This window comes from Siphateles boraxobius, unplaced genomic scaffold (genome assembly GCF_051911475.1).
Source record: "Siphateles boraxobius isolate OS27281-9 unplaced genomic scaffold, OSU_SipBor_1 31, whole genome shotgun sequence".
Classification (NCBI taxonomy): domain Eukaryota; kingdom Metazoa; phylum Chordata; class Actinopteri; order Cypriniformes; family Leuciscidae; genus Siphateles; species Siphateles boraxobius.
In genome coordinates this window covers 11,133,366-11,157,723 of record NW_027508931.1, presented here as the reverse complement: position 1 = coordinate 11,157,723, position 24,358 = coordinate 11,133,366, and the positions used below count along the sequence as shown (strand labels likewise).

The window sequence follows — 24,358 nt, the reverse complement described above, 5'->3', positions numbered from 1 at the left end:
AGTAATTGTTTTTTTCTTTCCTGCCTCAACATTCCTTCTCAATCTCTGCTTCTCTCTCTCAAGGTACTGTGCCCTTTTTTCTGGGTCACATCTCTGCGTGCACGAAACTGCCTTTGCCTCTCTTCTGTTGATGTGGGTGCCATTTCTGACTAGGATACCTGTTGAAGTTTAAGTGGAAACATTACATCAAATATTTTATCTATAACAAAAATATGAGTTAAAATATGAGTTGGTAATAATATATTTACTGAAATTAAACTTTTAAATTGAAATCATTGATTAAATTAAGCGAATAACTCAACCCTGTCACAAAGTTTACAACCCCGAAACAATGACAAATGTGACGGGGTTGAGTGTGATGGGGTTGAGTTTTTTTGCTCAAAATGGCCACTGCTCTTAATGTGGTGTAGAAGAGTGGGCCACATGGCAGGCAATGAAATAAGTATAATGTAGATTTTTATGGATTAAAATAAAATTTTGAAAAGTCATAATTTTCCATCTTAATTGTATGTGATGGGGCTGAGTTGTTAAGCCTGACAGTACCCTCCCTGACTATAATACACCTCAAAAAATTAATAAAAAGTGTGATATCACTCGCCTTCTTCTGCACCATGCTGTTGAAGAGAGCTGAATGATGCAACTTCCCGTGAATGATGTCACATATGGGTGGAGTCTAAATTATCATGGGCGGAGAATGGTTGGCGTGACGGGGTCGAGTTCAGACTGAGGGACGTAACTTTAAGTTGTTTTTTATCAAATATTTTGTTTTTTTTTTTAAATTTCTTTTCAAAAGCAAGGAAAACAAATAAATAATAGCATTATTGCCGAAAATTATAGACACTGTGCACATATTATTAATTATTTTCAAAGTACAAATTCAGCAAGAACCACAGGGACATGACAAAATGCTTGCTGTTAGACAGAAATAAGATTTTTTTTAATGATAAAAAGGATTTAAATGCAATAATTATTTGTATTCATTATAAAGGACAAACCAAAGTATTGTGAAAAGCTTTTAACATTTCATTTTGGTGAACCACCACTTTCAAAAATCTAGTGGACTGAAATATTACCGAATCCCAGGAATGACCCATATATATGTATGTATGTTTATGATGGCAGAAATGTGTATAATGACATTGGAATAACAAATTAAACCTAATTTGTGAGGACACTTCCTGTGTCCTCATATACCAAATGGCTTAAAAGGGGGATATTTTCTACATTGTATAATGATGGTAATACCAGAAATATTTTATCTTGTGGGGATGCTTTTTGGTCCCCATGAGGAAAATGGCTTGTATATCATACAGAATTATGTTTTTTGAAAATGTCAATGCAGAAAGTTTTCTGTAATAGGTAGGATAAGGGTTATCGTTAGAAGTTAGAATATACAATTTGTAAAGTATAAAAATTATCGTCTACGGGAAGGCCCCATAAAACACGGAAACCCAACGTGTGTGTGTTTTGTGTTTACAGTAGGTTACACCCCTGGTTTTTATTGGCTGATAGTTTGTGGGTGAGTGACATGTCTGGTTCTAGGTCACATGCACCGAGTGCACGGTCTAAAGTTAAAACCAAGCAGATAAACTGCAATACTGTCACACACACTCATTCTGAGATCTAAAACATTTCTTTCTCCTCTTCGTCTTTGTCTGTTTTTTTTTGTTTTGTTTAGTTTTTTGTTATTTTTACTTTTGACTTGACTTTTATAACACATTTAATCATGCTATTATAGAGATAATGGACTAAATATGGCTCTTAATTAAATGTTATTATTAAATTACCTTGTTAACCCTCACTTCATTATAACTACACTATCTGGCTTTAGAAAAGCACATTTTTCTATTGAAGTCCATTCAAAATATTTAAATAGAATTTGTTTCAAAATGATATTATAGTGGGTTTAATCTAGTCTAATTCAGTAGTACAAAACTGTTGAAATTGCTTGGAGAAGATTTAAAATGTAAAAATAATCCAGTTTATCATTATAACATCCATTTTAATGTATTTCTTTAGGAATTTTTCACTTTTTCTCTATAAGTTTACGCTAACTTTGTGTAATGTTTCAGGTCTGCAGATGGCAGTCTAACCTAAAACTGAGAATGGATGTCTTGCCATCAGAATAAAGGTACCTTCTTAACCATATTTTGGGGGGAAAATTGTACCCAGAAGCAGTGTTGGGTAAAGTTACTTTTAAAAATAATGCATAATGATAATGCGTTAGTCCCTAAAAAAAAGTATCTAATTGCGTGCGTTAGTTTTTTTGCTTTTCTTTTTCTCATTTGGGCTTAGCTTGTTTGTTTTTTAATAATAACAAAAAAAGTTATATTTTTGAAATAAATAAGCCATAGGCTGAAGGAAATGTAAATGCATGCCTGTACAGTAGAGGGTGCAGCTCAAACAAACATTTATTCTGAAACACAAATGTTATGTATCTAAATTATATGTTTATCTAAAGTCATTTTTGTTTTTTATGGTTGAACTGGGTCATCGAATGTCAGCAGCAAAGACTTTGGTTATTAAAGTAAGTTTAATTGCATAAAGTTTGTATAATATTCTGAGTTTGCACAGTAGCGGCATGTGCCAGTTTATAGTGGCATGTGTCTCTAAAACTTGTGACAGTGCCACAGACATTGTTGTGGAGCATGTCGCCGTAAGTGTTTTTTTTAAAATGAATAAATTAAACTTTTTTACAAATCGGTGATATTTTTCGAACATCTAGACAGTTTTTTGGCACATCTGTATTTGAATGTTGTGTAATACCAGTGCTGCTGTATCTTGTTGATCAGCAAACTGCCCATTCTAGGAAACACATGAAATAAATATCATGAGTCACTATACCACATTATCAGTCGCATCCGTTACTGTAAACCATTATTTTTGCATGATGCTGGATGCACAGTGTCAGTATAAGTAAGTGTAACACTGGCCAAGGCAAGATAAACCAAATCTTATGACATTTGAGGAAGATATATTTGTTAGAGATTTAGACCATAGCAAAAACTGATATTAATCTTTAAATAAATATAAATACACCTGTAATTTAATATGTGGTTGGTTAGTATAATTTTATGGAATTATGTAATAGTAAACACAACTTTTTTTGTTTGTTTTTTATGGTGTGAACATGGATTCCTTCTGGAGATGCCTAAATGTTTTGTGCAAGTGTTTTACTTCCTGTAGACAGACTATAATATCAGACATCCAGTTTAATATAATATCTACAGACCTACATTACTCTGCATTGTGAAGAGCCAGTGTTAAGGTCCAGCACTCTTCTGAATGGCTGGTGCAGTTTTCAAAATTAGTTTTGGAATGGTTTGTCACTTCATAATGGTTTGTGGCATTTTCTTACATCTCTAAATGGTTGTACCCTGATGCTCCGGCACACAGCGGCATGTGGCACTTGGTTGTTGGAGGTGCCACAATATATGGCGACATGCTCCACAACAATCGCAATCCATCGGCACGCCAAAAGTTTTAGTGGAACATGCCAATGACAACCGGATGTGCCAATGGCTTTTGTGCTTAAGATGCCATGACTGTTAATGGTTATATCGTTTTTGTTCATTTTGAGGAATACTGAATCTGTTTTTTTTTTGTGCAAGTAAGATGAGTAAATGCATGCTCACATTTAGTCTAGAACTACAACAACCATCAGGTTTACATTGCGCACACAGCCTCTCTTCACTTACTTCAGATTTCTCTCAACATGGGGACAGGAGAGCAAATATTAGTCTGTCAATACATGGGGAAAACAATGTAACTTGTGTTATTTGTTTAAAAAAAGTCACTTAAATTTAAAAGCGATGCATTACTTTACTAGTTACTTGAAAAAAATAATTTAATTACATTACTGGTGTTACTTTTGCGTTCCCCCAACACTGCCCAGAAGTGAGCTAAACCTGACAAAGACATCCTTTTGGTGATGTCCTCATATGTAAAAACTGCTTTAAGTAAATACTGTGTTTTGTAAAAATACAGAAAGTTTCTGTCAGGGTGTGGATTAGGGTTAGGTTAGAGTAATTTTAAACAACTGTAACAATAGAAAAACTATAGAAAGTCTATGCAATGTCCTTATTTAGATAGCCAAGTAAACGTGTGTTCTGGGTTAACGCAAGGAGAATGTTGTAAAGAAGGGGTCTCCATTTAAGTAATATATATGTCTATATATATATATATAGAAATGAACTGCGTCCATTAAGTAAAAAAGCATATCAAATGAATAAGTATGTCTGAAAACGTAATATTAGTAACCATAGCCCGACAATATCCAAATAACTTGCTAATTAATTATTTTATTCAGCAAGGATGCATTAAATTGATCAAAAGTCATTTATAATGTTACAAAAGATTTTCATTCAATTAAGCAGTTTTTGTTACTTTTTTATTCATCAAAGATTCCTGAAAATAGTATCAGTTTCCACAAATTAAGGTTTTCAACATTGATAATAATGAGAAATGTTTCTTGAGAAGCAAATCAGCATATTAAAATGATTTCTGAAGGATCATGTGACACTGAAGACTGGAGTAATGACTGTTAAATCAGCTTTGCCATCACATGAATAAATTACTTTTTTTAAATATATCCAAATAGAGTTATTTTAAAATGTAAAAATATTGCTGTTTAACTGTATTTTACTATATTTCTGATCAAATAAATGCAGCCTTGGTGAGGATAAGAGACTTCTTTCATAAACATTAAAAAATATGACCCCGAACATTTCCCACTTATGTCACTCTGACGCTGAAGGTCACAGTAGAATGATCTGTGCGTCTGTGTTTGCATTCTATTACAGCTGCCCACATGATTTTAACAAACGAAACGACAAGCATTTGCATTTGTTTTGTTTATTGACACAGCTAAATCGTATTAAAATACAGCACAGTGACTCACAACTACAAACATTCAATCATTATACTCTTGTAAAATATATTTACACCTCAAAAGCTTATGTTAACTTAGAATTAAATAGCATCTCATCCATTCAAGTCAATGGCATTAAAGAAGGTGATCGATCATGTTGCTTTTAAAGTGCTTTGTTTAATAGTAGCATTTGACCTAAATGTGAACATGAGGATCGCAAACATTCCACCCCTGACGCACTCACAAACTGATGGTGTGTGTATGTGTGTGCACTCTTGTTTGCTCAGAGCGTGTTGTTTAAAGTTGTCATCCATGTTTTATTTGTGATTTTATGCTTTGAGACTGGCAAGTGCAACATACGTGAGCAGACGATATTGAAAGATTGAGAGCTTTATGGATGAAGATTTGACGTTTTAAAAGTTTAAATGGGAATATACAGTGATCCCAAAAGGTATGCGCACACTTAAAGCAGCTATGTGTAATTTTTCGAAGTGAAAATACTTTCTCAAGTCCTAGTGCAGAGACGGCTATAAGTAAGAGTTTTATTTCCCCGAAGAGTGTAAACAGTGTGGGTCTGTGACGCTTGTAGCATTACTCTGTTGGTTTGAGCAGCCCAACATGTTGACATTGACTCAACCAATGGTGTGAGTTTGGTTCTGTATGTCCAACTAATGGCTGATGGGAGGATTGTTCCGGAAACCCGTACAAAAACGGTTACTATTTTTGCCTTTGGTGACTCTACTGGCATTAAAATCTTTTGAATTTCATCGTATAAGTTGATAAAATATCATACCGAATGGTTATTGCAAGCAAATTCTGAGCTTTTCTCAGAACTAACTGCAATTTCTGAGGTATTTTTGAAATTATTTTAACCTACTTGTATGGCTCTTTTAATTTATTTTTTAATTGCATTTAAACAGCTTGAAGTAAGTTATTCACTGAGAAACTAGCCCTTTGCTGTCCGTGTCCATTCAAATATGAGGCCTTTAGATGCAACACGTCAAGATTATCACTGTGACATGACCAATAATCATCGACCGTTACATGTCACATAGGTGATCAGCTTTGGGCATTAGGGTGACTAAACAATCATTTAAAACCTAACTGTCTATTTTGTGCTTGTGCTGTCTTTTAAATAAATGCCACTTGGTTTGATATTTTATCCAATGCAGTGAAACCCAAAGATATTTAAACATAGATTAAGTGCTCAAATACGGGATGTTTTCTCTTAAGAAGCTCACGTTTAAGCTCTGTTCGGCTTTAGTCGGCTCAGTCAAGGGCGTTTTGTCTCAGGTCTGAGGGACAGAGAAAGAGATGACAATCTTCTCATACAGTGTGGGATTACTGTAAAGACAATGAAGGTGCAAGTCGCTTCATTACAGGAGGGCATCAATTATAAAAGTGGGAAATAACTTAGCGGCAAATATTAAGACTTTCTCTTAACGAAAGAATGCAACAGTATTCTGTTCCCTGAGGTCCACCAGGTTTTTATGTGTGTTTTCTGTTGGCTGCTCCTTCAGAAACGGCCTCTTTACAAAGTTGCACTACTTTAAGACATTAATGAGATTCACTAAACAATCTGTGCTGAAATGTGGCACTCAAACTGTTCAATTAAGACTGAAATGATCAAGGACATTGTTAAAAAAAAAAAAAAGTCACTCTTTTCTTGAGATCCTTCAGATGTATTTGCAGAGCAGCAGGTGTTATACCCAGTCATGAACAGCGTAAGGCTTGTCAAACTTTCCCTCATTTTACACTTATCGTTAGTTCTTCTGGTTTTTAGGAGTAGTAATGATGTAGTTTCTTACATCCCCTTATTACTCCTTATGAATGCCCAGGCCAAGTTTCTGAACATTACATAGACGTTTGCATGTAAATGTTGGTAATCATACCGTATGTTAATGTTTTCATCTAGATGACATGAGAGTTTCAGAAGTTTAGAACGAGTTATTTTTGCGGCTCAGTTTCAATACATGCTTTCTTTTTGGGAAGAAGTTTTGAGTTCTGAAACTACATGGTGCATTGAACTGTTTTATTTCAAGAGCTCAAGAGAATTTGAATTCTCATGACAGGACCACCTTAAACTGATTACTCCAGTTGTTGAGTTTGTTGCCCGCTGGTGTCTGTTTGCTTCTGTTTTCACATTTTTGGAATGGTTTTTAGTGTGTGGTCAGTCATAGTCTTATCCATAACTATGTGGACTTCTGGGATTGATTGGCGACTCTTGCCGTCCGCTTTGACTGTTCAGCTGGTAGAGACGGTGGCTGAGGTTCTGTACCTGGCAAGTGCCGAGAACGCATCCCACACGCATCAGCTGACCCTGCTGGCGACCGCGTGACCCTCTGAAGACATGTCGACGCTCCCGGAAATGTCCCTGAGCGCTGCTGTTTTGATTGGCCAGTGTCTGTCTCGACGGGGGTCCTTTATGCAGGAGGGCCCTCCAGACCGCACGGCGCTCTCTTGCCCCGGCAATTGAAGCTATTGAAGGAATAGTGATGGTTTCCTTGGCGATACCACCTCCTGATTCTGGAAGCTTCCCAGGCTTACTTGGAAAACTCAATCTGGTGGGAGAAAGAGAAATAATTTGGTTGACCACCAGTGGAGCACATGCATGCACTGACCAAATCTATTTAAATGCATCATTCAGACATTCACATTGAAGTTGTCGTAGTTTGAGCATCACTAAATTCGAGGCTTGGCAGCATTAAGACCATTTTAGGTGGAGTGTTTGAAGCCTGTTATTAATCGAGTGTTTCTCTGGCTGTAGTCCAAGTTATGTGTGGCATGTACTAATATTCCCTCACTCTAGGACACACACTCTTTCGTGTGCTACTCTTACTCTACTGTCTTCTGTCTGGCTCACAGCAGACATTCAGAGCATTCAGGTTTTTTTTTTAATTTTTTTTTTTTTAATATCAGTAAAATCTGAGAAACGAGAAGGAGGGGTTAAAAATTAATAGACTGAGGATCGTTCCACATGATTGTATGCACTGTCATGATGGAATTTTGGGCACTATATTTGCTATTCATTTTCTTATTTTATTTCTAAATGAGATTTAGTTCTTCAAGGTGAAGTTTATCCTCTATGTGTCATTAGTAGCCTACATTTTTGGTAACACTTTATTTTAAAGTGACATAGTTACACGTTACTACATTCACTTACTAAAGTAATAACAGTAAATGATACATAATTACAAGTAACCAACCTTAAACCAAACCCTAATAATAACTCTATAGTAGGCCTAAGTACATGTAGTTAGTTAATGTTACTACTAATGTAAGGACAATGTAACTACTGTACTTTACCTTTATTAAAATAAAGTGTAACCTATTTTTTTTTCTTGAAATGAAATTTTCCATTGTTCAGCCAGACAGGTAATCCCGTTGGTATTGGTTGAGCCAGACGCTCGCATTTCGGGTCGTTCAAACGAACCAATGTTTTGAAAGCATCTCAGAACCACAATGTTTTCCATTGTTTGGAAAGTCAGGTCTTTAAGAATGGATTACTTCTTTCTTTAACTGTCACATAACTAATATAAGTCTTGAGATGGCTGCTTTGATAAGTTAAGAGATCAATATAATTTGTATTACTCTTCCTTAAGTGTTCCTGTGAATTGTAAAACCCAAATAGCAGCTGTTATACTGTTCACATGATCTGGATAGAACAGGGCCAAATGATTTCATTTAGATGTACAAGTTCTCTGAAAAGTGCAGTCACCTTTGACTTGTGCTTTGATTTTCTTGCTCATAAATAAACTGGCACCAATACCCTTCATGCCACCCAGTTTTACATGCCTGCCAAACTTGCAGATGTTTCCTTTTTAGGAAATGTTTGATGCAGTTTTCCTGAATGATTGTATGATATATATATATATATATATATATATATATATATATATATCCTTTTAGATTATTTTTTTAACCTTAGTAATAAGCATGGAACCTGAGTATCTTTATGTATGTGTAATTTTCACTTGGTGTTATAGGCTGTGAGTCAGTTTATGTTGTGCATTAATGGGGGATATAGGGCAATGCTTTACTCTTACCCTTATCAGAATGTTTATGAACAGGATTAGTCTTGACTGGCAGTAATATAACACACATGTACAAATTCGCTTGTTTTGACCACCGTGACTCTCAGCAATTTCCGGTCATAAGGAGCGTTTAGCTCTTGGTTTGAGGTCTATAATACTATACCTGTTAGATTTCTGTACACTAATAAATTACTTAAAGAAATTAATAGTTTTATAGTTTTATTCAACAAGGTTGTGTATCAAGGTTTCTACAATACTATTATGCAGCACAACTGTTTTCAACATTATGTAAGCTTGTTTCTGCCACAGAATCATTTTTTTTTTAAATATAATTGCGACTTTTTCACTGAAATAAAGTCAGAATTGCGAGATATAAACTTGCAATTTTGAGTATGTCTCCCATTTCTGACTTTATTTCAGAATTGTGTGATATAAACTCAAATTTGCGTCTTCATAACACAAAATTGTGACTTTATATCATGCAATTCTCACTTTATTACACACGTAAACAGATGTAAACTCGCAATTTGTGAAAGAAAAAAGTCAGAATTGAGAGAAAATCGCAATAACCTTTTTTTATTTTTTATTCTGTGGTGGAAACAAGCTTCTATACAACATTGCTAATAATAATAAATGTTTTTTGATTAGCAAACCAGCATTTTAGAATGATTTCTGAAGGATCATGTGACACTGAAGACTGGAGTAAAGATGCTGAAAATTCAGCTTTGCATCACAGAAATAAATTACAATTTAATTATAAATAAAAGATTTCTGCCAAAAGCATAAAAAAATGGTACTTGCTGAACCCAATATTTTTAACGGTAGTGTAATACTAATTAAATACTAGCAATTTATGTGTTGCTCCCTGTTAGAATACAGAGCTCATTTTGTCAATGTTAAAAGAATATTTTAGGTGCCAGATGGTGTAGTTATAATATCTACCAGCAGGGGCTAATGGGAAGATGCTGACTAGCTAAACTTGGGTTAAGTGTAATTGTATTAATTGGGAAATAGATCATTTATTGCTAGATTTAAATCCTCTTCTACTGCATGAGCGCTACTGCAGACAGCGGACAATAGCTGGTGTGTTCATTCTATATTTCTGTTGTTTTATCAGTCCTTCTATAATTCTTTCTGTTGTTCTATCTATCTGTCTCTCTGTCTGTCCAGCTATCTATTGTTCTGTATGTCTGTCGTTCTGTCAATCATTCTGTCTGTCTGTCTCTCTCGACCAGTCTATCGGATTTTTTTTTATTGAATTGGAGTTCTTTTTAAATCTACTTTTTAAATTTGAAAATTCAGTTCTACATTCCTGTCATTCTATGTCTGTCGTCTATCATGTTCTCTCTCTTTCTCTCTCTCTCTCTCTCTCTCTCTCTCTCTCTCTCTCTCTCTCTCTCTCTCTCTCTCTCTCTCGCTCTCTCTCTGTCTGTCTATTATTCTATCTGTCTAGCTATCTATCAGTTATTCTATCTTTGTCTGTCTATAATTCTATCTGTCTGTTGTTCTATCTGTCTGTCTGTAATTGAGTGTCCAGCTATCTATCGTTCTGTATGTCTGTCTATCAATGTATGTCTGTCCTTCTCTCTCTATCTGTGTGTTAATTTTATTTCTTTTAGTTCTTTCCAAAACTCCTTTTTAAATTTGAAAATTCAATTTCAAACTTCGAAATTAATTCAAATTTAGGAATTCAAAGACATTCTCAATTACATACTGAATGACGCACAGCCCTGCTGGTGGCAACTTTTGCACAGTTAAGCATTATTCACGTTTCAATTCATTTTTATTCAATTAGTAATTAGTTTACTTTGCATTATCGGTATGAAATCGGCTTATCTTAATTTGTTTAACATCCTTTCTTGCAGTTGCCCATGATTAGATAAGAAAATCCTCTGCCGCATCATAAAGATCTTTGGTCAATTGAAATCGGTCCAGAGAGCAGCAACCCAGCACCGTTACTCAATCACCCTGTCCCAGCATAAGCCCTTCTAAGCCTCTGCCCAAAGCTAAAGTCCTACTGTTTCACTGCTCCATTCATACACTTCAGTCTCAGGTGCTAAATTACACACACACACACACACACACACACACACACACACGGGTCTGTGAAAATGGAAGACAGCTGGGTGAAGTGTCTCTTGGATTATAGAAGAGAGACAGAGGAAGAAGAGGAGACGTATTGTGGGGTTTTATTCTGCTTTGTGGAAGACTAAGAGGAGGAAGTCTGAAAGTTTTAGGTTGAGAGAGAAAGAGATCGAGAAGCGTTCCCACGTTAGTGCCCCGCATGGGGCCTGCGAGTGATGTTATCATGCACAAATATCCATCTTAATCTAACACACTGTTAAGAATGATGTCGCAATCCACTCGCTGAGAGGCACATTTTTAAAAACAGAGCCAGAGGGGCTAATTTGGGGAAAACTGCTTAAACCCACCTTACGTAAATTCATTATGCCCTTGTGTGAGTGTGTGACTAAAAGGGGATTTAATTTCCAGTTGAACATTAAAGTCTTAAATCACTGTTTGTTTGTGACGCCACACGGTCTGTATGACCTTTTCTCACATTAGGCACACTGCGTGTTCACATTTATTCTGTAAGCTTGTTTCACTTTTGAAGGCCACACTGGAGTAAACTGCCTCATCCCACCAGGAGGGGGCGCCACTGAGACTGTGTTCAATCAGGCTTTGAGATCACTTTCACCTGTGGCATAATTACAATTTCAAAACCCAAACCAATAGGTGAAGTGGCCCCCAAAAAGTACTTGCAAACTAAGTGACACCATTAAAATATAAAACCAAGTAACACCTGTTAACAAATATGGTAGAGCTTTTTTTAATTTAAACATTTTAGCTAATACTTTTAAGTAACTGTGTTGGAGTGCTTTTTAGTGGATGTATGAAGGCAGTTCCTCTGACTTTTTGTTTTGTTTTGTTTTTTTTGTTAGTGTCCAAATACTCTGCGTGTCATATTTGCAGAATTTCTATTATTATGTCTGTTGTTTTATCGTTTAAAACCTAACAAACACTATTTTGTGAATTTTTTTTTTTTTTTTTTTTTTGGGAAAGTGTGCTCTTTAAAATTAATGCCACTTGATTTTTTAACAATTTAGAAGTAATGCAATTTAATGCAACACTTTAGGAGGTATGTGGATTGTGTTGAAGGATCTTTCATGCTGCAAATCAGAGTTAGGAATAACCCCATCCATATCCAAGCGGTCACGATGGGGAAATCTGAGAAACTACGTTACAGGTGGCACGTCTCTCTTAAGCTCTCTGTGCCAAATGTAGACAGTCAAGTGACACATACTATCTCATAGAGAACTACAGGTCACACCCGTCCACACACACACACACACACACTCACACGCATGTGGCAAGCCATTTTAACATCCATTCTTTAAAACTAACAATTTCTTTAGTACCAATTCTTTAGATACTAAATGTGACTATTTAAAAAATTTTCTTATTCATTATATACTTTTAACTACCAAATGTATTAGTCACGATCTCAATAGCAACTGTATAACACTGTAAAATATAATTGTTTAACTTAGTAAATTTTTAATGTCAATGAACTCATCATATTTTGAGTTGGTATTTATTAAACCAATCTCCTTTATTGTATAAAAATGTTGTTATCTGAACCACATTATCTAAGTTGATTTGTTCAAAGAAAAATGTTGCGATAACAAATCATGAAACTATTATACACTGTAATATTATGTAGTCAGCTTTTTTTATGAGACACCAGTATCTATGACAATTGTACAAAACATGTTTTTAATAGGGCAACTAGTTACAAGTTGTTTTCTAGAATTTCTTTTAGTAGTAGTGAAATTGAAGGGAAAAAATAAAGCAAGCAATTAAATATAATAAATATGCTAGATTATGAATGTTAAAATGGCTTGCCATGACATTACATAGATTGCTAAAGTTATCTTATATACACAGTTTACTGTAGCAATCTATGCAATGTCTACATTTTCTATTTATAGGCAATAAGATTACAGTAAGAGTAAAGTTTATTTTGATAACACTAGTTAATGTGAACCAATGAACAATACACCTACAGCATTTATGTATCTAATTTATCTAATAAGTTCATTTCAACATTAACTAATACATTTTTAAAATCAAAAGTTGTGTCTGTTAACCTTAGTTCATGCACTCTGAACTTACATGAACAATTGTGTTTTATTAAAGATTACATTATTTAAAAATATTGCGCGCACGTTCACTAAACGAAGCTTTCTTAACTTTGGATATTAAACCTTCCTTAATCATGATATTAAACATCCAGGAAATGGACTATAATATTAACAGCATGGTGTATTGATGATGGCATCATCACGGGTGACCGGGCGGCGCCGGTGTCCCGCGCGTCTCTCACCTGTTGCGAAGCGGCAGCGCGAGTGTTTGCAGAGGCAGCAGAAACACACACACGAGCAGCAGTGTTTTCATGATAGCAGTGTGTTGTCCGACTCGATGAGGTTCCTCAGCTCTTACAGAGACGCGGACTGCTGCCTGTGGAGGAGAACAGACGAGACAGTCATTTAGGGTTCTTACAAAGTTCGTCAGATCAGTAAAATTATCTAGAAAAGTTACATTTAAACAGGGAAGAAGCTTATTAACTCCCTACTTTAATAGACACATTAATATGGGGAGGTATCCCGTTTGTTTCCCGTGATCACGCGGTGTGTGAGACTGTTGGGATCGCGTCCTGTGAGTGAAGGACTTTGATTTATGTGTCTGGAGAAACTCTCAGTACTGGCTCATGGATGGAGCAGATTCTTAAATACTGTGAGGGAGGAGACGTGGATAACTGAAACTCCACATAACATTATTATTATTATTATGATTTAATATCCTCCTTAGAGTCACCAGTTCATTTCGCATCACTGAAATTAACTGTGTTTTCTATAAATATTTCTGTTTGTCGTGTTTTTAAAGAGCACATCCTTCAGTGTGATTTCTGTCATACCAAAATAACTGTGGGTGTGGCCAATATGCTAATACGGTTTAATATGTAGAATAACGGTATTGATAAAGTGTGTGTAGCCTATTGTTTTTTTCTCATTTAAAACGCATGTACATATAAGACTATAATAGCTTTTAATATTTATATTAGGCTACTAGTTTTTTTAACAGAGTTACTTTTCTTGATATTTATTTAATCTTAAAACTGGGGAGCTTGTTGAAGAATAAAATACTGAATAAAATGTATCTAAATGGTTTATAAATATATGACTTACATTAATAAATTAAGGTTGTATGAAATAACAAGTATAATATATTATAATTTAATATATAGTATACGATCAAATGTATTTTTTGTATAATTTGCCATATTTTTAATGCATAAAACAGTGCAATATTTAATAAGTAGGCCTACTAGAAATACATTACTAAAATAAATAAATATGTATTAAATATATATTTGATAATTATTTATTTATTAGCTGGCGTTTGGGAGGATATATATATATATTTATTTATTTATTTAGTTATTTATTTATTTATTTATTTTTGGAAGGATTTGACTTTTAAAATCTGTTTTAAATTACCCTCTGGTCTTTTTTCAAAAAGTAAATTATATTATAGGAACATAAGGCTCTTTAACACTTCTTGAGGGAAGTGTTGTTTTCATACTGTGCCTTTATACTGTGTCATGATATAAAAATATAATTGTGCTGTCAGGTGTGACATATTATCTCTGACCTTTAAAATGAGCCACTAAGAAGTGCGTGTTTGGTTTAATCGAGCTCACTGTGTCCTGTGCCCTTTTAAAGAGGATTTTAGAGAGCATTAACAACAGTTCGGTTAATGTTAATGAGAGTCAGTCTGAGACTCCGTGAGAGTTGCTGATGCTAGTGTGTTTTGTGGTCTTTGTTGTCGATTTGTTGTTTAAGGTCATTTTATAGTTGAACCTTGACCTTAGTGTGATTTTAAAATCAATACCATTGTCTATATTGTATAGCAGCACTAACTTTCTTTTTTTTTTTGCATTATTTTTTATAATGCAGTGTTATAAAGGTCAGGTTTGTTTGTGTGCCAGTGTGTTAAGAGGCACACTGTGTGTTTAAGAGCTTAGGATGTTTTTTACACCTCAGTCTCGTAAATGATGTTATAAACTTTGAGTGTCTCATTATTTGGAAAAGTTACTTTTATCAGCTTAATGTAAATAGACCATTTGCCTTTTTGATTCACAGAAGAAATATAATTCATCTTTTATATATTTTTTTATTTTTTTGCATTATTAATTGTTACTATTGTGGCTTTTATTTTCAGTACAAACAAACCATACACTTTTACCACTAGCCCTCGGACTGTGTGTGTGTGCGTGCGTGCGTGCGTGTGTGTGTGTGTTGTTTTGCGTCATGGGTCAGACAGCAACCGGATACGTTTGCATTCATGCCTCAGTTCGCTCAGACAGAGCCGTCTGCTTGTGTGTAAGTGTATATTTGTGTGTTTGTCCAAGTGTCCCTCTTCTCTTCATTATTCATTGCACTATCATCCACTGTTATAAGAAACTCATCACAATATTATTATAATCCTATTAAAAGCATATTGTAGAATTCAACCGGTATATTGTGCCATATTAAATTTAGGTGAGAGCTTAATTCATCTCTTATCGGTCTCAGTGATAGTTTTCCTATTTTCACCCCAAATATGATTTTTTTATTTTTTTAAAGCAGACACAAATTCAGTTTTGACCCCTTTCTACAGCACTGAGTAAAGACAAGTAATGGGGTTTTTGCCTCTTGTTCAGTTTAATTCATTAAAATGAGTAACACAGTATCTGGAAATTGTCACTGCGTAATTGTGTTATATAATTGTGATTTTTTTTTATTTAAAAAAATTATTGCCGCATTATTACCTCTGATTCAGCACCATTTTAAATGTGCACATGATACATACAGTAGTGGCTAAAAGTGGTCTGGCCGAGGAAAATTGACATCTTCACCCTTTATTCAAATATTATTGAAAGTTTCACTTGGGGTCAATTGTTTTATTTGTGACAACACAATGAAACATGAAAATTGTGCAGACATCAGTTTAGGCCAGACTGTCCCAAAAAATTGAATGAACATGCAAAAACAAGAGAGAACAAAGGAAATATTAATAACTGATGTTGTAGTCAATGTATGCTTTTCCCTCTAAGTTTATTGTTCTATATGCTTTCTTGCATAGTAAAATAAAACCTGTACAGTAGCTGTAGTTACAAGTTTAGTGTTTTGGTCTTCCCCCATATTTAAAATCAAACATTTTTTGATGGAATGGAACTTGCAGGGTCATTATAAACAAATATTCACTCCGGACATCACTTTTGGCTACAACTCAGTCCAGTAAAGCACTTAGTCATTTCAGCCTCTCACACTGCAGGCTAGTGATCAGACACAGCTACTGTACATTACTGTACTACACACCCGTTCACTCCTCCAATCTCGGCTCATCAGCAGGTACCCACTGAACGAAGAATCAACCAATCACATCTGTGCATTTATGAGAAGTCTTAATGGTCAAAGGGCTTTATTTCAAATTCTTATCCAAACACTGTTTCATAAGGTTTCACAGCGCAGTGTTAACAGCCCTTTGGAGTAGACTCTTTTAAATAAATACTGTAGGTGTGTGAGAGTGTTTTAAATCAATAACTCTAGTGTTATGCAAAAACAGTATTTCGTTTGCTGTCCCCTGCTGGAGAAACACATTTATGTTTACTCAATGCTTTGACACAAAGGCTGAATTTGTAACGGCATACTATCTAGTATGGTATTTCAAATCAAACCTGTTATACAGTGCAGAGTGAATGTGTTGTTCCGTCAATGTTTGAAAAAGCATACTATTGATACACAAATAACAGATTAAAGTCACATATTATACAAAGTAGACACACATGCATGGATATCATTCTACATTAGCATAAATGTGCAGTATACATCAGAGTGCACTTCAAAGGGCAGAATCCCACAATGCAACATGCCTTACTTTTTTGTTGTACTCATTATTTAAATGAACTTCCAAAAGTGAACTTATTTTTGGACAAACATGGATTGAAAATGCAAAATAGCTGATATTAATTCACATACTGGAATTGCAAACATGTAACGTGGCTAGATCATGTGACAACAGTCTAGCATGCTGCTGATTAAAACATTTTGCAAATTGAATAATAGGGCAGTCTATTTTGTTTTTGAGAAATATGTAACTGTTATCCCAATATGTAGTTCCTTTTGTAGTAAAAAAAAATATACAAAGTAATAAATACACTGATGCATGACAATGGCTGAATGTGATATTTGTATGAGTAAAGGGATCTAATTCCTCTTGGGAACGAGTCAGACCAGCTCTCCACTGTGTGTGTGTATTCATGTGTATAGTTCTGATATCCTCAGGGCTGACCATTTATGAATGCTTAGGATAGAGGATAAATATCTGTTTTCCCTATGATCCTCATGTTTCAACAGCAGTAGGCTATTCAGAAGAAACCCGCACTGAATCCGTGTAAGACAATCAACAGCAGGATATTATGGCTGTATGTTACTCTCTTCACAGTATCATTCTCTTGAAGATTTTTGTGTGAATCAAGTAATTGTTCAAGTCAGAATTATAAGCTGAATTGATGAGACAACAGAGGTGATATGCGTGACATGAGGTTTGTGAATGATTCAGAACCAAGTGATAAAAAAAACCCCCTAGTTATGCTGTCTACTGCAGAACATGGCGTTTTAGTTCTGCTTTCTCACGCCATGTCCTTAACAGACACGATGGGCGTTTACAGCGACTTCAACAGACATCTGTCGATATGTCTACTAAGGGAAGCGAAAATGCAGCGCAGCCAATCTGTCATATTAATATTTAGATTAATAGATTAATATTCATGTTTGTGTATCACCATTACGGTTTCTGCATGAATAAATACATGGCGTTAGCTAACTGCATGAGATTTCAGAGTGGGCGGAGCTAAAGAAATAGTAGCAAATGTTTACGCTCAGTTTACGCTTTTCGTTATATTCGATATAATGAAGCATTTGATTGTGTTCATCATGGCCGTCCCAAAAGCATTATGGACCAAAAAACATAAAGGCCTTAGAAAAAAACATTACTGGTGTGCATCACCAAAACGTGTTAAAGTGTTAAAACGGCTCAATGCCTTTTAGTATGTGTCTCTAGACTTAAGCCTTGTCCGTGAAACAAAACCGTTTTAAAAAGTTTTGGGTCAGTACGATTTTTTGAAAGAAGTACATTAACACGGTAATATTGTGAAAGATTATTACAATTTTAAAAATCAGTTTTAATATATTTAAAAATGTAGCTTATTCCTGTGATGCAAAGTTGAATTTTTCAGCATCATTACTCGAGTCTTCAATGTCACATGATCCTTCAGAAATCATTCTAATATGCTTAAGAAACATAGTCAATTACTATTAATGCCAGCAATGCTATCGTGCTGCTTAATATTTTTGTTGTGATATTTAATATTTTTTCAGGATTCTTTGAGTAGCCTAGAAAGTTCAAAATAACATTCTGTTTTTCTTTTTCAGTCTGTGTGACTGACAAACACATCTAGAGGGAATGTGGCCATCATTTGCAAAGCGCAATTAAAAGCTCCCAGTGCGGATTGCCAGAAATTGCATCTCGGTGAAAGGCCATGTGGCCACTGGCCAAGAGAAAATTGCCCATGTTCACAGTTGGCACAGAAAAAAAAAATTCACTCATAGGTGGGATCAGCTGCACTGTTCAATCAGAGCTCAGTCTGAGCTGAAGTTGATTTACACATTCTGTTTCTACTGTGTCAAAACATTGAAGGGATTCTTCATCTAACTAATTACTGTCCAAAATAGTGCATTTGATGAGGACTTTCAGTCCGTTGGGTCCACGCAGCATCACATTTGTGATTCAAGGTCTAATGACGAGTCCTTTCGTGTCACTTTCCATGCGTTTCAGTGCGCGAGCAGGGCGATGATCTCATCGATTGGAGCCGTCTCTGAGGGCTCCAGCAGTCTGAACGTGTGGCTGAAGGTTATGAAGTGTGTGAAGAGCGTGTTGAGCTGCGGGTGTAACTCCTCTGCGATTGCGTCCTGGTAATGAGTGCTGAACAGGTGAGCCAGCATACGAAAGAGCATCACAAAGACCTTCTGAATCAAGAAGATGAATCCAGGGGGGAATGATGAACCTAAACACACACATATACAGTCGCACATACAGGTCATTTTCAGCTCATTGGTGCTAAGGCTCTCTGTAAACTTTATAAACTTTCTACATACCAGCCTTGGTGGGAAACACGCGTTCATCAGCGAGTATCTCCTGGATGTAGGACATGGCGTAATCGATGTAGACCGGAGCTGAACACTTCAGTTTCTTCCCCTGTTCATCCGTCCATTCATACAGGCTGGAAACACACAGGCATAAACAACTCATTATGAAGGATCCCTTACAAAAATTGCAATGGTAACCATGCACTATACAAAATACAGTAGTATTTATGCAGTTTATAATTAAGTAACTATTTACTGTGATTCACAAAAGAATCACTATAATTATGTTATCACAATAATCTCTTTAATATTTAAATATTAACTGTATAGTGTGTTGTCGACACAGTTGCATTCCTGATGTGTTTTTTTTTTTTGGCTGTCATTGTTTGTTTTGTGATAACTAAGCTACAGTACTTGTTATCTAATATTTTTATACCATTTTATCTGAAATCATGTTTGTTGATTGTCACCATTGGGTGTTGATATCTGTGCTTGCACGCTTGACGACTCGTATTGAAGTTTTTCAGCGATAATAACCACAACAGTGTTGCACATTTCCTCCACCTTATTTGTTTCGAAAAATAAACAATAATCATATTATATTATATAATTATTATAGAAAAATATATTAAAAATTAAATTAAAAATTAAATAAAGTTAACAAGGCACAAGAGCTCAAAACAAAACTAATTACATTATCCACTCTCTCTCTCTCTCTCTCTCTCTCTCTCTCTCTCTCTCTATATATATATATATATATATATAGTTTTTATATAATGATATATATTTTATATATAATTTATATATGTATATAATTTTTCACCTGTAATTTTTTGTGTCCTGTCAGAAAATGACTTCTTTTAGTATTTGCTTACTTGCTTTCAGTATTTTATAACTTTTTTTTTGTATATAACAAAAGGCATTACATTTTTTATAAAATACTGATTTTAATGTGAAATCTTTTAAAACTACTGCCTTTGTTTTACAGTATATATTCCACCAAAATAACACAGTGACTTCAGAGCTACTATTGTAATTTTGTATTGTGCACCATTAATAAACTATGGTTATCATGGCAAATTATTTTGTAAGGGTATATGTATGTCTCAATTAATCCTTTATTCAAGATGTGACTCTCTTTCAACTAGCTGAAATGAAGTGTGTGTTCTGCTCACATGTTTCCTGGGCTGTTGGCGGCTGGACACTTTATCGTTGAGCAATAATCAGACAGAGCGCTGAAGAACAGTGTAGTGTGCTGGAAAAACGACACCGCTGAAAGAGATGGTAAGATTGAGTTAACACACATTTAAAGAGCAAAAAAAGAAGTTGGCAAACCCACAGATCACTGTTGAACTATCTGATGTATGTTGTTTGGTCTCATAAAGAAGCAAGCTGTGGTTTGTCATTTTACATGTTAATCACATGGTCCTTTTTAAGTGGGTAAGCTCCTGGTCAGAATAAGTTAAACTATAGACCAGCCATTGCAGTTATGTGAGCCTTGCCCAACACATTCCCAGCATTCCTAATGCATTACTGAACATTGTACTGTACATATGTTAAGAAATATTTGAAATGTTTCCCTCTCTAGTGTATTGTTTAAGCCCTGATTTGCTCACACAGATTTTTGAGTGTGTCATCATTTTTTAGATGTTTGTGATCACTGTTTAACTGTAAATGGCATTCACCTCTCGGAGTCTTAATTATGTATATCATATATTGTGTGTGTGTGTGTGTATATATATATATACAGTTCTGTATGTACTGAAGGGGTATAAAAATATAAATGATTTCTTTAATATTTCATTTTTTTTTTTGAATACTCACTGTTTGTTGCTATCCACTCCTGCTGGTCTAGGCCGTGCGGCAGGGCGGAGAGGGTCAAAAGGTCAATGTCAGTGATGCGTCTGGACAGGAAGTGGTCTTTCAGGTAAGGTTTGACCTCAGCAGACGGGACTATATGCAGACTCTTATTCTTTCTATACACACACAGACACACACAGACACCAGAATATTCAATGAGAATTTATTACATTTTTATAAAGTTATGACTTATGACTTGCGCACAGTATAACTAGGAATGGAGGGTCAAATAAGGTCACTTTTCGTTTCATGGTAAATTTGCATGTTTATGTTTTTATTTGATTTGATTCATTACTCATTTGAAATGTGTTGATTTATGAATGGCTATGTGCCTGGCTGAGAATTATTTTGCAGCGAGCTTGTCTGCCAGTTAATTTGTGTTTAAATAGTTATTCTGCTGAGCAAATAGCGAACAATTTGTGAAAACGCGGTGTGAACGTTACACAAGGACACACACAGGGATCTAGTTTAGTTTAGTTTTCCATGTGTGCAAATGGGGCTGGTCCATTGCTGTATGTACTGAAGGGGTTTGTGTTAGCTTGTTCTTGTTAGTGAGCACTCGGCATATTAACACTGGAAAGAGTGCTGCTTCCTGTAGACAGCCCTAATTTTCCTTCATGCAAATGAGATAAACCACACACACGTTGGGCCGAGGGAGCAAGCTGACCTAGAGTGTGTGTACATAAAGAGAAAACAGACCTCCCAGTTCAGCCTTGAAATAACTGATAGTGTGTGTGGTGGGAGGTTTGGGATGGTGGCCTTGTCCCTGATGGATTAAAACACAAGCTGTGGGGAGGAATATCTTCCATATGGTGGCCCCAAAAAGTATTTGGATACTTATGCCACTCTTTGGGTACATTTACGTAAATGTTTTTCCTTTGCATTTTTCACATACAGATGACACCATTGTCAAAACGATCCCAGTTCACACACGGATCTGTGGAAAAACGACTAAAAACATTGTATTATGCTGCCAGGCCAGTAGTTGGCGATATCACTTTATAAAGAAACAATACACGCCTATAAACTGAACATGATATCACAGTTTTCACAAATTCGAGTTTTTGTAGTTAACATGGAGACGATGACTGTGTTGTTTTCAAAAACTTGCACTTTGAAACCTGTTTTCAAAAGTTTGCATTTTCAGGCCCCGAAAACACTGTTGTTGTGTAAATGAATGGCCAAAATGCTATTAGAAACAGAATATCAAAGCAGGTGGCATTTATTTTTTAGGAAACAGAACATGCACTTAAAAAAAAAAATCTCATCACACCCTGTTGAGTTATTTAAATCAACGACTCGGCTTATAGTTTTTTGTTTTTCTTTATTTGTGCATGTTTTATTTTTATTTTTAGTAAACTAAAGAATACAGGTCTTATAACCTCTTGTACTGTACAGTAAAATCTTCAAATACCCATATTTCCTTAATATTGGCTTTCATATTTTATCAGTTAAAGTATTAGTTACATTTTAAATGATTTAGTAGAATTGACATTGTTTTGTTGAAAGTTTGTTGCGGTTTTCATGTTTTAATGTACATATAGCTGTTATAAATATTACAGAATTGTTCTGTTCTTTTAAGCTTCGGTGCGCATTAGTTCAAACTCACAAACAACAACAAATTGTTAGTTATTTTTAGCATTTCCTTTTCCCATAAATTTAAAATATTAACAAATATAAGAGTCATGTATTTCTAATTTTGCTGTTACATATACTAATAGAAAGTATCAACAAGTACATGGTGTCATAACCCGGCTCAACGGCCATGACAAATGCGAACAGGACACGGATGATTGCGAAAAATAGACATATTTATTATAACAACTTAAACCATTAAACTAATAATTGACATTGACATTGTATTGGTCATATATCTACCATGGTTTTGGGCATGTACTGTGGTAATGTCCTTATCTTGGAGTAGTGTGTACCTGTACTATTGTATATGAAAATAGCATATGACCATATCAATACACCACAGTATTACCCCTACAGTACCATGGTACATGACTATTTGATGTATTTAATGCTTTAGGATAAAGTGTTGATTTTAGGCAGCGTTGATATTAGCAATGCATTTTCCCCCCAAACGCCCAGTTGCACTCATGCGCAGGTACACAATATGTAAATACACGGGCTACAGCAGGTATGTTTACCCATAAACCCTTATGCACGGGGTCTGTGTTTTAACACATAAACACATGGGCTTTTGGACGTTTCCTTTGACTTTGAGATCCTCTCCAACAAGCTGCACAGCTGAAACTACTGAACAAACACACTTATACGCACACACACATTCTTTTCCTGAAGAAATGCTAGTGCTTATCTCTTCAGCAGGCATTCGTCTGATGTGTACATTTCTTACTTTACCTAAACACACACAAGACAGGGAGTAAAGTATATACTCACACACACTAGACAGGGAGTAAAGTGTATACTCACACTTTGAACAGGCTGAGGCTGGTGTGGTTTGCCTTCAGAGCGCTGACATCCTCTTCATCAGAGCTACTGTAACTCTGACATCCCCCCATATCCAGGATGCTTACCCATTAAATGTCCTCAGAAACACACACACACACACACCTCATTGAAACACAAACACACTGACGCACCTGTCACATAAACAAACACAGCAGTTCCCGATGCGCATGTTGGTCTGTCCAATCCCAAGGTCTACACAAAGACTGTCGCTCAGTCCAGCTTTCTGTCTGGTTTCTCTTGCTGGTAAATGTGTTCGTGTTCTCTCTGCTGTTCTTTGTGTGTCCTACACTTCAGGCTGAGTCTCACTGTGTCTCCGGTGAAGCAGACGGACAGGTTCCACCAGTCCTGAAAAATATTTACTCTCTATACACACACTCACTCAAAGCCACGCCCCCATCTCTAGGCTTCCCCGCCTCCTCTCACCTGAGGCCCCACCCCCTCGTGCCTCCAGGGGAACTTTCACTTTCTGTGCACTTCACGCAGGATTGGTGTCATTCCGAGTCTTTGCACTTTTTATTGTTTGGTTTCATTCTTTAGGTTCATGATGACAGAAGGCAGAACAAACCGTATGGGAACGTCACAACATTAAATATAAAGGTAACACTTTTCTAACTTCTCATTTGATTAAAATTAGTTTACATTTAACAATACATAATACTTCCACATTTATTAATGCCTAGTGAATGTCTCAACTAACATTTAGATGATATATTTTTTAAACCTTTTATTAAAACATATTAGTACATGTTAATTCACTGTGAACCAACATGAACAATTAACTATAACAAAGATTTTTTTAAAAATGCTGTAAAAATATATTGTTAGTTCATGTTAGCTAATGCATTGACTAATGTTAACAA

General features: G+C 35.4%; 2 protein-coding genes across 2 annotated transcripts; both read right to left on the bottom strand.

Moving 5' to 3' along the window:
• Window positions 1-4,838: 4,838 nt before the first annotated feature.
• Window positions 4,839-13,859, bottom strand: adm2b (adrenomedullin 2b). Its single transcript, XM_077194000.1, has 3 exons — window positions 13,541-13,859; window positions 13,292-13,425; window positions 4,839-7,431 (listed from the first exon to the last, which is right to left on the bottom strand). The coding sequence occupies exons 2-3, from the start codon at window positions 13,360-13,362 to the stop codon at window positions 7,053-7,055; spliced, it is 450 nt and encodes a 149-aa protein (XP_077050115.1). The 5' UTR covers window positions 13,363-13,425; window positions 13,541-13,859; the 3' UTR covers window positions 4,839-7,052.
• A 2,555-nt stretch (window positions 13,860-16,414) lies between these two features.
• Window positions 16,415-23,869, bottom strand: LOC143696910 (MOB kinase activator 2). Its single transcript, XM_077193783.1, has 5 exons — window positions 23,460-23,869; window positions 20,982-21,133; window positions 20,333-20,429; window positions 19,167-19,291; window positions 16,415-19,075 (listed from the first exon to the last, which is right to left on the bottom strand). Exons 1-5 carry the CDS (start codon window positions 23,546-23,548, stop codon window positions 18,843-18,845), a joined length of 696 nt encoding a protein of 231 aa, XP_077049898.1. The 5' UTR covers window positions 23,549-23,869; the 3' UTR covers window positions 16,415-18,842.
• Window positions 23,870-24,358: the final 489 nt, after the last annotated feature.